At 51.3% G+C, this 13,456-nt stretch overlaps 1 protein-coding gene across 15 annotated transcripts in view; it reads left to right on the forward strand.

Moving 5' to 3' along the window:
• The window catches only part of DYSF (dysferlin), a 196,220-nt gene that overhangs the window by 127,394 nt on the left and 55,370 nt on the right, over nt 1-13,456 (forward strand). For 9 of the 15 annotated variants that reach the window (XM_004691505.2, XM_012731494.1, XM_012731490.1 and 6 more), the window contains 5 exons: nt 982-1,083; nt 1,199-1,360; nt 2,408-2,573; nt 3,066-3,142; nt 9,445-9,507. In XM_004691505.2, coding sequence (XP_004691562.1) covers nt 982-1,083; nt 1,199-1,360; nt 2,408-2,573; nt 3,066-3,142; nt 9,445-9,507 — 570 coding nt within the window. The remainder of the gene's footprint in view (nt 1-981; nt 1,084-1,198; nt 1,361-2,407; nt 2,574-3,065; nt 3,143-9,444; nt 9,508-13,456) is intronic. The other 6 variants (XM_004691507.2, XM_004691513.2, XM_004691506.2 and 3 more) reach the window with 1 other exon arrangement.

Genomic DNA, 13,456 nt, shown 5'->3' on the forward strand with positions numbered 1-13,456 from the left:
GGCTCTTTCCCTCGTGGTGGCCACGGTGCCACGAGAGCTAGCGGTGCCATCGTGAGCTTATGTGAACCAGGTCCTCTTCTGTACGTTGCTTAACTTCTCCAGGCTCGCTGACCTCGGCAGCTTGGGAACCTTTAATAGCCTTGATGAAAGTTGAAAAAATTAGGCTGTGGAGAGGCGAAACCACTCATTTCAGGCCATAAGAGGGAGAGCCAGAGGCCGTGCTCCTAGCCTCTGTGAGGTGCGCGCTGCCTGGTCCAGGCCTGTGCTGCTGCCTGCCATTGTAGCTCTTTGCGATCTTTGGGGAGTCTTGCCCCCCTCTTTGTGGCCAACCTTATAGGCCAGGGTCGCTGTGTGACACTGTCATCGGGTGAAGGAGCCTCCCTAGAGTGCCTTGGTGCCTGTGGCTGCTGGGCATTTATATCCCCTTTCTCCGTGTGTGAACACGCTCTCTGGCTCACAGCAGAGGTGAGCTGCCCTCATGTGGATGGTGTGCCAGGCTGGGCGGGGTAGGGTGGCAGGTTGTGGGCGGAGGATAGAGCACCAGGGCAGGGGGTCACTCGGAGGGTTGGAGCCAGGGGCACCAGGCTAGTGGGAGACACACGGTTCCCTGTGTGGCTGAGGGGGCAGGGCTGGATGCGCCCGGAGGGAGTGGGCCACGCGTGCCTGGGTGTGCCCCCGAGTGCGTGTGTCGGGGAGGGGCAGAGCCCGAGCAGCTCAAGATGCCTCAGAGTCCGTGATAGAGGAAGAGGGAAGACCTGGGTTGGTTTTCCTGGGTGACCTGAGCCCTGACCTTGAATTCTGACCCTGGAGATGATGGTGCCACAAGCACTGATTTGCCCTCTCTTTTCTGCCTGCCCGCATCCGTCTGCCTTTCTGCCTCTGTGTCCCCCTCTGCATGTCCACTCCCTCCTGTCCTCCCGTCTTGTCTCTGTCTCGATCGTCCTCCCACCTTTGTGTCATTCTCCCTGACACCCCCCGTAGTCAGAGGACACAGACCTGCCCTACCCGCCACCCCAGAGAGAGGCCAACATCTATGTGGTTCCCCAGAACATCAAGCCAGTTCTCCAGCGGACCGCCATCGAGGTGAGCCCGGCCACCGGCGGGTCGCAGGGGGCAGGCTGGCTCTTCCCCTTCCTGGTCCCCACCTTTCCCAGGGCCTGGAGCCTTTCCAGCTGCTCTCCTCATTCTGTGTCCCCAGATCCTGGCATGGGGCCTGCGGAACATGAAGAGTTACCAGCTGGCCAGTGTCTCCTCCCCAAGCCTTGTTGTGGAATGTGGAGGCCAGACAGTGCAGTCCTGTGTCATCAGGAACCTCCGGAAGAACCCCAACTTTGATGTATGCACCCTCTTCATGGAAGTGGTGAGCTGGACCTCCTTACTGTCCCTTCTGCATCGTGGCGGCTACTAGGGTTTCCCCGCAGCTCCAGCAGTGTGGGGGTTGGCTCCAGCTCCCCACTGGATTCCTGCTAGGTCATGGCCTCTCTCCCACCTCATTGTTCTGGGAAAGGGGACAGAAATTCTCTACTCTTCACACTGGAAAAGTTGAGGCCTGTGAACAGCTTGCTTCCTCCTACCCAGACCCCAATCCTCAGAAGCCCCGAGACCCTCCTGAGGCTGTGTCCCCTGTCAGGGCAGCCCTCCACCCCTTGAGCTCCCTACAGGGCCTGCCCAAGGCCCTCACCTTCAGGATTCCTCCAGACCTGCCCTGACCTGTTCCTCTCCTAGCCTGGCTTCCACTGAAGGACCCCCCTTCGTGATGCTCAGCCCCTGAGCCCTCTCCAAGCTCCTTGGGCTGCCTGGGCTGAGTGGCCGGAGTAAGGCAAGTCTGAGGAAAGGAAAATGGTTTGCAAGATGAAAGCGCTATAGAAATTCCAGGCCCAGTGGCTGTCAACAGGAGCCTCCTCTTGGCTGAGCCAAAGCCGCCACCGAAGGAGAGCATATAAATTATTTCAAGTTGTGTTCAAAGTGCTTTTGGGGTGGGGGGAGAAGAATCTGGGTCTGCAAGCCAACTCTTGAGTATCCACTTGGGGGGGACTGTCTGCAAGAAATGTTGAGTCCTGGGCCAACTTCTCCTCTCTCCCCCTCCCCAGCTAGCCAGAGTTCAGGGAACGTAGATTTGTTTAACTTCGGGCTGAGCTGGATGTATTTGGAAGGTAAAGCTGTGGGGAAAAGTCAGCCTCTGCACACAGCATTCAGGAGGCAGCAGAAAAGCTGTGTGGCTTCTGCTGCCCTGGCCAGCTCCTGGGCTCGCCAACCACCACTTTGGATTTATGACGTTTGGGGGTCATGTGGGGTTTACAGTCACTCTGCTCTTTGGGCTTGCTCTGTGCAGAGGCCTCCTCTTCTCTGACAACTCTTGGGGATAGCTTCAAGCCAGGGCCCAGAGCTTCCTTCTCCCCCCACCCAGATGCTGCCTCGGGAGGAGCTCTACTGCCCCCCCATCGTGGTCAAGGTCATTGACAACCGCCAGTTTGGTCGCAGGCCTGTGGTGGGTCAGTGCACCATCCGCTGCCTGGAGAGCTTCCTGTGTGACCCCTACTCTGAGGAGAGTCCTTCCCCACAGGGCGGCCCAGGTAGGGGGGGCTGCTGATGGGAAGGGGGAGGGCAAGGGTCCTTGGAGCAGGTGGGCCTTACTGAGATGGGTCCCTGAGCCCTGGCCTCAGTGGGACCTGATGGGAAACAGTTTCTGCCATGGGGGTGGCGGGGGGGGTGAAGCTCTCCTTCTTCACAGTTTACCGGTCTCTGGGCTGGCCGCTAGGGACCGGGGGCTGATACCTGTGGGAACTGAGAGGTGAGGGCTGAAGTGGGAGGTGGTGGGGAAGAGTTGAGGGAGAGAGATGCAGGGATTCTATGGGATGAGGAAGAGGGGAGACATGTGAGGAGAGGAAGGGAAAATTGAGAGGAGATGGGAGAGGGAGGAATTGGATGGAAGGCAGAGAAAGATGCAGATTGAGAAGTTTGGCAACTCTGAGGGGCTTTTCTGTCATAGTTCCCTAGCTGAGTCTCGTGGCTGAGGAGGGGGAGACTTGTGGGGAGCCCTCTCTTAGGCCTGGCTCTCCCTACAGATGACGTGAGCTTGCTCAGCCCCGGGGAAGATGTACTCATTGACATAGACGACAAAGAGCCCCTCATCCCCATCCAGGTAGGACGGGTGCTGGGCCCAGGGGAGACACTGCCTCTGCCCTTCCCGCCCCCACCTCTTTCTGCTCATCCACTCCAGTTCTTATTACAAGGCATTTAAGAGACACCACCCTCTGCATCCTGGTAGCTGAACCTTGTATAGGTGGAGAGACCCAGATGAGTTTGCTTGGAGTGTGGGGGGGAAGTGTTCGGAGGATACAGTATGTTTTTCTGGACAAACGCAATTATTTTTCTCAAAGCATGTGAGAAAATGGCCCTTGACCTTGAAGGCCACGATGAGGGCTTTCTTCTGCAGGTAACTAGGGTGTCAGAGGGGGAGCAAGGGAGAGAACAGGAAAATATGGTAGGGTGTGACTGGGCTGTTTCAGGGGTGCCCCAGCCTCATCAGCGCTACCTCTCCAGGACCCTGCTCGGGGTAGATTCAGTGATGAACTTGTTCTGAGTGGCAACTTGGAGGCAGGCAGCTAAAAGGAGAGGCGTGGGTCCTGGCCAACAGTCCCTCTTGACCCATGCCCTCCACCACCGGGGAGGACGGCAGGGGGCCGAGGGGGGCCTTATGCCAAGGGCAGCCACCCCTGGAGGCAGGCAAGAGGCATCCTTTCCTGTGTACCCAGCCACTTGGGACCAGAAGGCACAGCAGAAGGTGCTTGGCATCTCGTATTGAGGGGGGCACTTTCCCCACACAATGACCCAGCCCTTCCAGCATTGAACATGGAGAAACGCCTCACCCTAGCACCCGCTTTGAACTGCTGTCTGTTCCTGTTGTCACCTTCTCCTGGGCTTCCATGAGGCTTTATACCCTGGGGCTGCCCCAGGCAGGCCCTCCCAGCAGACAGGACAGCACTCTGTTCTCAGACTCATGGCCTGGTTATCCACCTGGGGAAGGGTGGTGCTTCGGGAGAGTTCACTTTCTTTAAACCATAATCAAATATTACCCAGAAAACAAGAGGATGCCCTGGGTACTGGATTGGCCCAGGATCCTCAAAGCTTCCCCTGAAGAGGGGTTCTCTGACAGGGCTGATTTCTGCTGCTTTCTCATCCTCTTGTCTTTTTTTTTTTTTTTAAAGATTTATTTATTTGTGCATACAGAACTGGGGTACAGGGCCAGAGGCTTGGGGCGGTGAGAGGCTTCACCAGAGACAGAGTGGGGAGCAGAACAGGCAGATCGACAAAGTACACTGCTGAGGGGAGCAGCGGGCGGGTCAGGAGAGGTCTGTCACACCATGTGGTCACCTCCGGGGCAGGCAGGAATTGAACTCATGTAGAAGTGACTTTACCTTCTTAGCGCTGTGCTTTAACCCACTGTGCCACCAGGGAGGGCCTCATCTTCTTGTCTTGTTCATCTTTCTGCCTCCAAGGGACCATCCCTCTCTGGTGGTCAGCCCTCACTGCTGCTGGGACAAGAGGTCTCGCTCTAGAATTTCACTTCTGCTCAAAGTCCTGGGAACTTCTGCGCTCTCCTTCTTTCCTACTCCCTGGCTCTGCACAGCTGCGTGCATCCTTTCTGCTGGGGACTTCTCTGGCCAACGCGTAGTTTAAGACTCAGTTTAGGCGTAGTCTCCTTGTGCTGGGATTCTGCCCTGGCTCTTCCCTTTCTCCTGCAAGTCCTGTCTTCATCTCAGCCACTGCTCTTGCCTTAGGTCTGTGGCTCTAAATGTCAGCGTCTTCCCTTGCTGGGCTCAGAGCCATGTCTGGGGCACACTCCTCTCTGTGCCTCTCTGGGCACACACAGAGCCTGCGGAGGAGGCCTTCAGCAAGGCCTGCTGGGGTGGTGAAGGGTGGATGCGTGCGCGTGGGTGTGGGGGAGTGGGTGAAGGGTGGGTGGGGAGGGGAGGGGTGAATGACCTGCTCACTCTGTATGGGCCTAAGGAGGAGCTTCCTTGGCTGGGGGAGGCCCAAGTGGAATTTTCAGATGACCCTACCAGGGACTCAGCTGCGCTGAATGCCACTGCCCCCTGGCCTAGTTTGTAGCTGTTAGGCAGATAATTAGCCCCAAGCTGCAGGCGTCTGATCCTGGCTCCTGTTTCCCCGCCCCCACAGCGGGCCTGTCTGAGTCTTGCAGGGAAGTGCAGGGCTTGCCCAGCAGGATTTCCGTTCTGTGTGCTGCCCTCAAAATGTCTGCAGACTCAGATTAGGAAGGGACTATTTTGGGTCTCGCTGGCTATAAGCACAGCCAGAGGCAGACGGTGAGGAGGCCGGTCTGGACATCCTCCCAGAGTTGACATGCGTGAACTGGGCCTGGGGTCCGAGCCAGAGCAGGGTCTGTGCTCTCAATGGGAGCAAAAGGCCACTGTGGCTAGAGCTGCTGGCCAGGCTGAGGTAGAGAGGGGGTGTGTGTGTGGTGGGGGGGATCTGGGCCCTGGAGGTGTGCCCACAGCAGGAGGCACGGGGAGGGGGGGGAGAAGGGGCAAACGCAAGCAGCTTACTCTGTGTGGGGATGCTTGGCTCTGCCCTCACCCGGCTCCCTGTCTGATGGAGGATGGAGGAGACGTGGCCCCAGTCTCTAGGAGCCCCGAGACCAGCAGGGAGACCGGACCTGACAGAGTCTCACTGAGGGCTTTGGGGAGAATGGGCTTCATATTTTTTTTTTCCCCCGAAGCCCAAAAAAGCCAATCAGCTGGCCCAGGAGCCCCATTATTCTCCGTCTGCCGGGCACATCCCCTGGTCTTTGGGAAGACCAGGTATTTTGAGGCTGGTTCAGCAGCCAGTGGGTTCCAGTTGCAGATGATTTGCCCCATTGTTCTGGAGGGACCCTCTGCCCTCCCCAGCAAGCAAGGAGGGGGTGCCGGGCCTCTGGGCCCTGCAGGGGTGAGGAGTCTGGGAACACGATGCCACTGGCCCTGTTCATCTATCCATGTCCCTCGGGGACCTGCTTCATTCTGGCAATGCGGCAATCCGCTGAGCTCCTGTGTCCTGCTGTGGAGCTCACAGGGGCCCTTTCCGGCTTAAGTGCCTTTGCCACATCCAGCCTCTCTGGGGCCCTCACGCCCCTTCTCTCTGCTGCTCAACCTTCTCACCCTGTCGGCCCAGGTCCTGGGATGCACCTGTCACCTTCAGGAAGTGCCTCCTCACACTGCAGATGTCCAGGGCATCAGGCTGACTCAGGCAGCCTGTTTCTCAGGCGTCTCGAAATGTTTTGATTTCTCTGCAGACTGACCAGTTCTAGAGATGGTCCAGAATGTTTGTCTAAGGCAGATTGTCCACCGAGCCTTCAAGCTCTGGGTATGGAAGCGTCTCCCATGAATGGGTGTTTGGCCTCTTAAACTCTTCCCTGCTGTGAGGAGAGAGGGCTGTTATAGGTTGACTCCACTGTCTGCCCTTGGAGAAGCTCTTGAACTGCAGCCTGGGGGTGTGTGTATGGTGTGGTGTGGTGTGATGTGGTGTGTGTGTGTGTGTGTGTGTGTGTGTATGGTGTGGTGTGGTGTGTATAGTCTGGTGTGTGTGTATATGGTGTGGTGTTTCTGGGATAGTACAGTGTGTGGTGTGGTGTGTGTGATGTGTATGGTGTGTGTATGTGGTGTGGTATGGTGTGTATGGTGTGGTGTGGTATGGTGTGTGTGTGGTGTGTGTGTGGTATAGTACAGTGTGTGTGTGTGTGTGTGGCATGTGGTGTGGTGTGTGTGATGTGTATGGGTTGGTGTGTGTGTGGTGTGTGGCATGTGTGGTGTGGTGTGTATGCGTATGGTGTGTGTGGTGTGTGTGTGGTGTGTATGGTGTGGTATGTGTGAGGTGTGGTCTTGCCTAGAACCCAGCGCACAATTGGCATGAACTGTCATCAGTGTTACCTCCTCTGTGCTCCCCTGGCCTTCTCTTTCTGTCTCTGATTAGATACATCTTTTAAATAGAAACTGAGGTTTTCACTTACTTACCTGCTTTTCCATTAAGCTAGTTCTTGCTGTTCTGATTAGAAAGATGGGAAGGAAAGCAGTGTGCAGGAACACCAGTGCTTGCCCCCACCTCATACCCCCCATTTTCTGTTGGGGATCTTGACACTCAAAGTCGAGGCGGCACCCTCTGTCCACCTCACTTGTGACCCACCTTCCAGGCACAGAGATGGCCCTGGAGTCAGTGAGCAAGGGCCACTCTTGCCTATCATTCTGAGACCTCCCTGGGTATGGGGCCCCTCTTGAGGTCTCCAGAGAAGGGGAATTTCTGGGGTGGGGAATATGTGTGTTGGAGGGGGATAAAGTGAAGGAGAATACTTGGGAATATTCACTCTGGCTGGGAAAGAGATGCGAGGCATCTGGCTCTTCTTAAATCATCATGCTGAGTGATGTCGAAGTGGGGAGATGTGTTATTAACAAGGATATGGTGTGCTGGACTCGGCCTTTTAAGGTCAGGTGGGCTGAGAAGTGGCAGCTTGGGGAAGACCCACAGGTGAGGTCAGGACAGCAGAGGAGGGTAGAAGAGGAGAGCTTTCCTGCTGAGCAAAGGGGAAGGGCCAAGGCTTGGTGTGCATGTGCTGACTGTGCGTGCCTGTGTGTGCGTGTGTGCTGGTGGGGATTATGGAGAAAGCGCAGGCTAGGCCGGAGGAGACACAGACCTGTTTCATGGGAACAGGCCCATGGGGTAGGTGGATGCTGGGCTGGCTGCCCTGGGCTCCTGGCTCCGGCTAATTTTGAGCCCTCTGCTCCAGTTATAGTCTTCAGGACGCCGTGAAGGTGGGAACGTGCTCCCAGAACTGGAGCGGCAAATTATGCCTGTGTCCCAAAGGGGAACATGTAATTTCGGAAGCTGGACCAGATCTTAGGAGCACTATGTTTAGTTTTATTTTTTCTCCCTTGTGCTCTGGTGAACTGCCGGTTTCCCTCTCACCTTTCTAAAAATGAGCTGTATTAAAAATAACAATAAGGCTTCTGTGAGGTTCTGGGTGAGAGCGGAGGGACAGTCCCCAGGTCGCTGGGGGTGGCATGTGGTGTTCGTGGGTCCCCCTCCAGTCGTCACCACACCCACCAACATACAGCCCCAGAAACACGCAGTGGCTTTTCTGAGCGCCCGTTGGCTGTTGTACTCTCCTGCCTATGCCTCTGGTTCTGATCAGCCCTGAGGGCTGGATGGGGGGGGGGCTGAGTGCCCTCTTGGCAGTGCCCCCTTCAGAGCAGGCTTGGGTCGTGAGTCCCCAACTTTCTCCAATGTCCCAGGAGGGTTTCCTCCTCACATGCTGCCCTGAGTCCTTCCTGACCCCCAGGTGAGTGTGACTCCCACAGCTTCCTGCCCAGGGAGGGGGAGCTCCTGTGGGGTCTCCAAGAGACCCCCCCCGTCCCCTCAAGGCTCAAAGGAACAGAAGTTCTGACCCTGAAGCTTGGGTCCCAGTGGCCTCCTTTCCTCTCTGCAGCCTTATCTCTGTTGCTGCCCCCACCCCCCACCCACTGCTGCCTGCCTGAACCCTTCACTCCCTTGGGCGGACCCCGCTGCTCTGTGCCCCCACACCTGTGCCCTGCGAGTCCCTCTGGCGAGAATACAGCTCCTGGCCTCATCTACCTGCCCGGCTGTAGTAGCTTCTCAGCTGACCTCGGAGGCCTTCCTGGACCCTGCAGCTCGGGGATTCACCCTGCAATGCGTGGGTTCACAGAGTGGGCGGACATGGCCTTCAGCTCAGCCACATTCACGTTGCGCCGCGTGCTGACCTCTGTCCATTCTCTGGTTGGGGAGGCTAACTCAGAGAGGTCAGGCGCAGAGTTTGCTGCATACTGGACGTGAGACTCTTCAAAGCCCTCTTACGCATGGCTTTGGGGCAGCCAGATGATTCTCTGGTTCTTGTCTTTGAGGAGAAAAAACTGAGAAACTTGCACTAGCCCAGGAACCACACCCAAGTGGGGGGTGGTATGGCGTAGCTATTAGGAGGACCACCAGACTTGGTGGGGCACTTGGGGTACAACTGAGCTGGGAGGTTTGGAAGGCAGGGAAGCGTGTGAGCAGGCAGTGGCTCGGCCTGCCGTGGGCAGCGAGACAGGTGTGGCGAGTCCTTCCCGAGTGCCTTGTGTTGAGCCAGGTGTGTAGGCCTCGTCTCAGCCGCATTCATGTTGCCCTATGAGGCGGCCTCGGTGCATCCTCTGGGTGAAGATGCTAACTCAGAGAGGTCAGGGGCTTGCCGATGTTCACGCTACTGGCGAAGCCATGGGCTGGAGTGTGGAGCAAGGCTTGTCTAAATCCAAAGCCTGTGTTCTTCCCACAACTTCTGCAGCCTCTCTGGGGAGCGAGTAATGGATGCTTGGACAGAGACTCCTGCTTCTTCGGGGCTGTCCAGTTTTCCTTGAAGCGATTTCACTAATCCTGTTGCTAACCAGCCTGTTTAATTTGTAGCTTACAGATGGTCTGTCGGGCTCGGCCCCCACTAACATGGCAGCTTCTCCATCCAGTCCTCATGTATGTATTATTCACCTATTTGTGGGCTCCTGATTTCCTTGGGGGGCTGTGGGAGTGGGGAAGGAGTTAGGAGTGCAGAGCAGGAGGGGGGGAAAAGCAAGCGTTTCTGAGCTCCTTCAGAAAACAGTTACTAATCTCTGCTGGTGCAGAGATGTAGGGGTGAGGAGAAAGCTCTGGGGAAGATTCACGGAACAGACACCGCTGAATCATCTCTTGGTGCATCCTGAGTCATGGGATTTGCCCTAACCCTGCATGAGGACTGGGGTTGTTTGGGGTTGCCTGGGCCACTGGGAGCAGCAGTCTCACGATTACACTCTGACTGTTGTACCGTGGGCACGAGGGCCCTCTGTGGGCAGGGGCAGGCTGGCTTTCTCCACCGCTTCCAGAGGTATACACAGGTGTGTGTGACTGAGGACCACTGCCTTCCCCAGAAGATTCTGAGGGTCTGCTGTTCCCCATAGGGACTGCTCTCTATCTGCCTGGGTTGACTTCCTGAATGTTCTCTATATGGGCGATGGGTTCTCCCAGCTGCCGACTTCTGTGTCTGGCTTTCATCATGCACTCACGAAACTCTCTGCTAAATCCCTGTCCTGTGGGGAGGCATAAGAGATAAGAACCCCCAAATTAAATTGTGTTCATATGCCAAGGGTAGGCATTGCTTCACTGGGTATCTTAATGGTCTTTTAGAAGGAGGTAATATAAATTTTTGGTTTTTTTTTTTAAGTTATCCATTGTGGAAAATATAGAAAATACAAAAAAGTTTAAGACAGAAAGCTAAAAGCTAAAACCACCCATCTCCCTACCAGTTGGAGATAACCCCTCTTAAGGTTTGGGATGCTTGCTTCTACAGATCTTCCTTGCACACATGCATCATTGTTTTGTTTCCCAAAATCGGAATCATATCGTTCTGTTTTGCAATCTGTATTTTGACTAAAACATGTATTGCAATGATTTTTCTACAGCTTTAAATTCTTTAAAAAATATGGCTGCTTGTCACTGTACTGTATGGATAGCCATACAGTACTCTTCCACTGTTGGACATTTAATTTCTTAGTTTCTACTACGGTCTTGTTTCATGCCCATTGCGGGAGTGATTTTGGTTTGCCTTAGCCCATTTTTATATGCCTTGGCATTTATCATCTGTGTTGTTATCTAAATGGGGTATTTTTTATTATGATTTTGCTAATTGTTTATTGCTAGAATATAGGAAAATATTAATTTTGCACATTTACTTTGACACACACTCCTAATTAAGCCCCTTTATTAGTTCTGACAGCTGTTAATGGATTCTTTGGGCTTTCCAGGTAGTAAGATTGTTTTCTTCAAACAATAATAAGTGTCATTTTATTTCTAATAGTTAGTACTTTATTTCTTTTTCCAAAATAACATTTGATAAATTGAGATGACAGTGAACAAAATAATTCAGTCACTGATTCTAGTCAGAATGCCCTTCCTGTGTTTTATTAATTATGATGATAGTCAGATGGGTATTCCTAATTTTGTCAAGGTAGTGTCCTTTATTATTAGTTTATTAATAGCTTGAAAACCCAGTTATGGAAGTTTAATTTTACAATTGTCACTTGGCATTTATCAAGATGGCTGTTTTGTTTTTCTGTGTCCTGTTCAATTATAATTTTCCTACATTCCTGTGGTAAATTCAGATGGGTCAGTTGGTTATGGTATTATAATTTACCATCAAAATGTCCTTCTCCAGTGCATTTCAAGAGATAGTTGATTGATTCATTGAAAAACAAGATTAACTATGGACACACAACAGTCATACCTATGCACCAGAAACATTTTATCTCTAACCACATTCCTATATATCTTCATTTCTTAATCATGTGTCTAAGACTTTGAACTTGGGTCTGCTATTGGAATGTCAGATCATTGTTCTGGTATAAACCACATCCAAATGCATTAGCAATAATTTTTTCTTTAGATTTATTAAAGTTTAATGAAATTGAAATGATACCTGCCAAAAAAATCTGAATGTGAGGCACTTCTAAAGTTAAGCTCTTCCACCCCCACCTGCCACCTTTTTGGTTATCTTGCTCACACTTAATTTTCATCTTCAAAAAAATATCATCAGGATTAAATTTGTGTTCATAGATAAAATGCTCTTTCTATTTAAATTCAAACTGTATGCATTTTGGTGATATGTACTTGTTTATATAATCACCATCTCAGTATAACAGGCAAAACAAGATTAGGAACAAATACAAGTGATACTGGTAAAGATACAATCACTTGCTGGGATTAAAACCATGGTGTGGTACTATATCATGTCCGTGAGAATGGCGTGTGTAAAAAGACCTGGAACAAGGGCTGGAGAGGATATGGAGGAAGAGGAATCTTGTAAAGGGACTGTAAACTGGTGCAACCATTGTGGAAGGCAATTTGGATTTACCTTAAAAAATTACCAATGGGAATACCATATCAGCCAGCAACCCTACTGTTGGGCATCTAACTAAGGATTGTGAAAACATCAACACAAAGCCGATGTTTCCCAGAGTTCACAGCAGCATTATTTACGACAGCCAGGGCAGAAGCACAATGTGCATGTCCATCATTATGTGACTGGCTCAAGTAGATGCTGGAGAGCCACACTTTGGAGTATTATTTGGTTGTAAGAAAGAATGAAGTGCAGCCATTTTCAATCAAACGGAGGGAGGTGGAGAGAATCATCTGTAGTAAAGTAAGTCAGAACAATAAAAACAAATGGGACATTTATACAGCACGCTATTCAATTACATAAAATACTTTCAAAAGCTGGTAGAGATCCATAAGCACAGGTCCAAGACTAAGAGGGAGTGGGAAGGGGTAAAGGGATACAAGGGATGGTGGTGAGGAAAAAGAAAAGTTATGATGTAGACTAGACAGGTAAGAAAGAACCCTGTGGAAATGGTTCTTGGTGCTGACTTAGACTTGTGTTTGTGGGTTGGGCATGGGTACATGTGTAAGCAGATTTCCTACCTCTATCTACTGAAGAGGCCAAGATGCCTCTTCAGGCCCAACAACATACCTGCTGGGAGTTGCATCAGGTCACCAGGTGAGCCGCAGGCTTTCAGCAGCCCCTGGACAGTGGTGACGTTGTTGGCAGAGAGAATGGAGAGTGTTTTTTCATCCTGGTTAAGAGGAAGTTTGTAGGGAAACTTCTACATACCATTGAGTTAGACTTTCTACTGCATATGTAGGCTTTTTGTATGCTTTAAAATTAATTTTGCTTTTAGGTTGCTTTTCTTAGCATTTGATCAATATTTCATAAGTTTTTTTTTTTTTGAGATGTACTTTCATTTTCGGTGTCCTTGAACAGTGTATGTCACGAAAGTTAATATTTCTTAAAATCACTTGAGTCGCTCTTCATTAATTTGAATTACCAGTTGAGAACTACACAAGATAAACATTTTAATAGGCCTGCTTTATCTACAAAATTTGTAAAACACAAGATTAAATCTAAATTTAAAATATGATTACTAGTCATGTAATTGAAAAGGTGGTGGCTGAGTGAATTGTTTTTGGTCTAGCTAGTAAATAGGATACCCATCATCTTTTTGGAAAATGATACATTTTATGTGAGTTTTGAATTAGAGCTTTTAGGAATGCATGTCTTATATAATTGTACAAGATGCATCCACCCTGGACATTTTTGTAAAAAAAGTACTTTTGGGAAAGGGGATTCTTTGACCATTTCCTACTTATTCTATAAATTTGGTGGCTTAGGTAGCTCCACATACTGTCTTTTTTTATTATGTTAATTCATACTTATTACTATAAAAGAAAATGTTGCAGTATCTGTTCTGTTTCATCCTTGTTTCTAATTTTGCAGATATGTGTTATTTCTCTTTATTAAGCTTAGTAGACTTTTATCTATTTTATAGTTGTTTTTCATCTAAAGAACCAGCTCTTTTAAAATTCTGTTAGTTTTTTTTTTTTTTTAATTCTACGC

This window comes from Condylura cristata, unplaced genomic scaffold, assembly GCF_000260355.1.
Source record: "Condylura cristata isolate star-nosed mole 26May11 unplaced genomic scaffold, ConCri1.0 scaffold00031, whole genome shotgun sequence".
Lineage (NCBI taxonomy): Eukaryota > Metazoa > Chordata > Mammalia > Eulipotyphla > Talpidae > Condylura > Condylura cristata.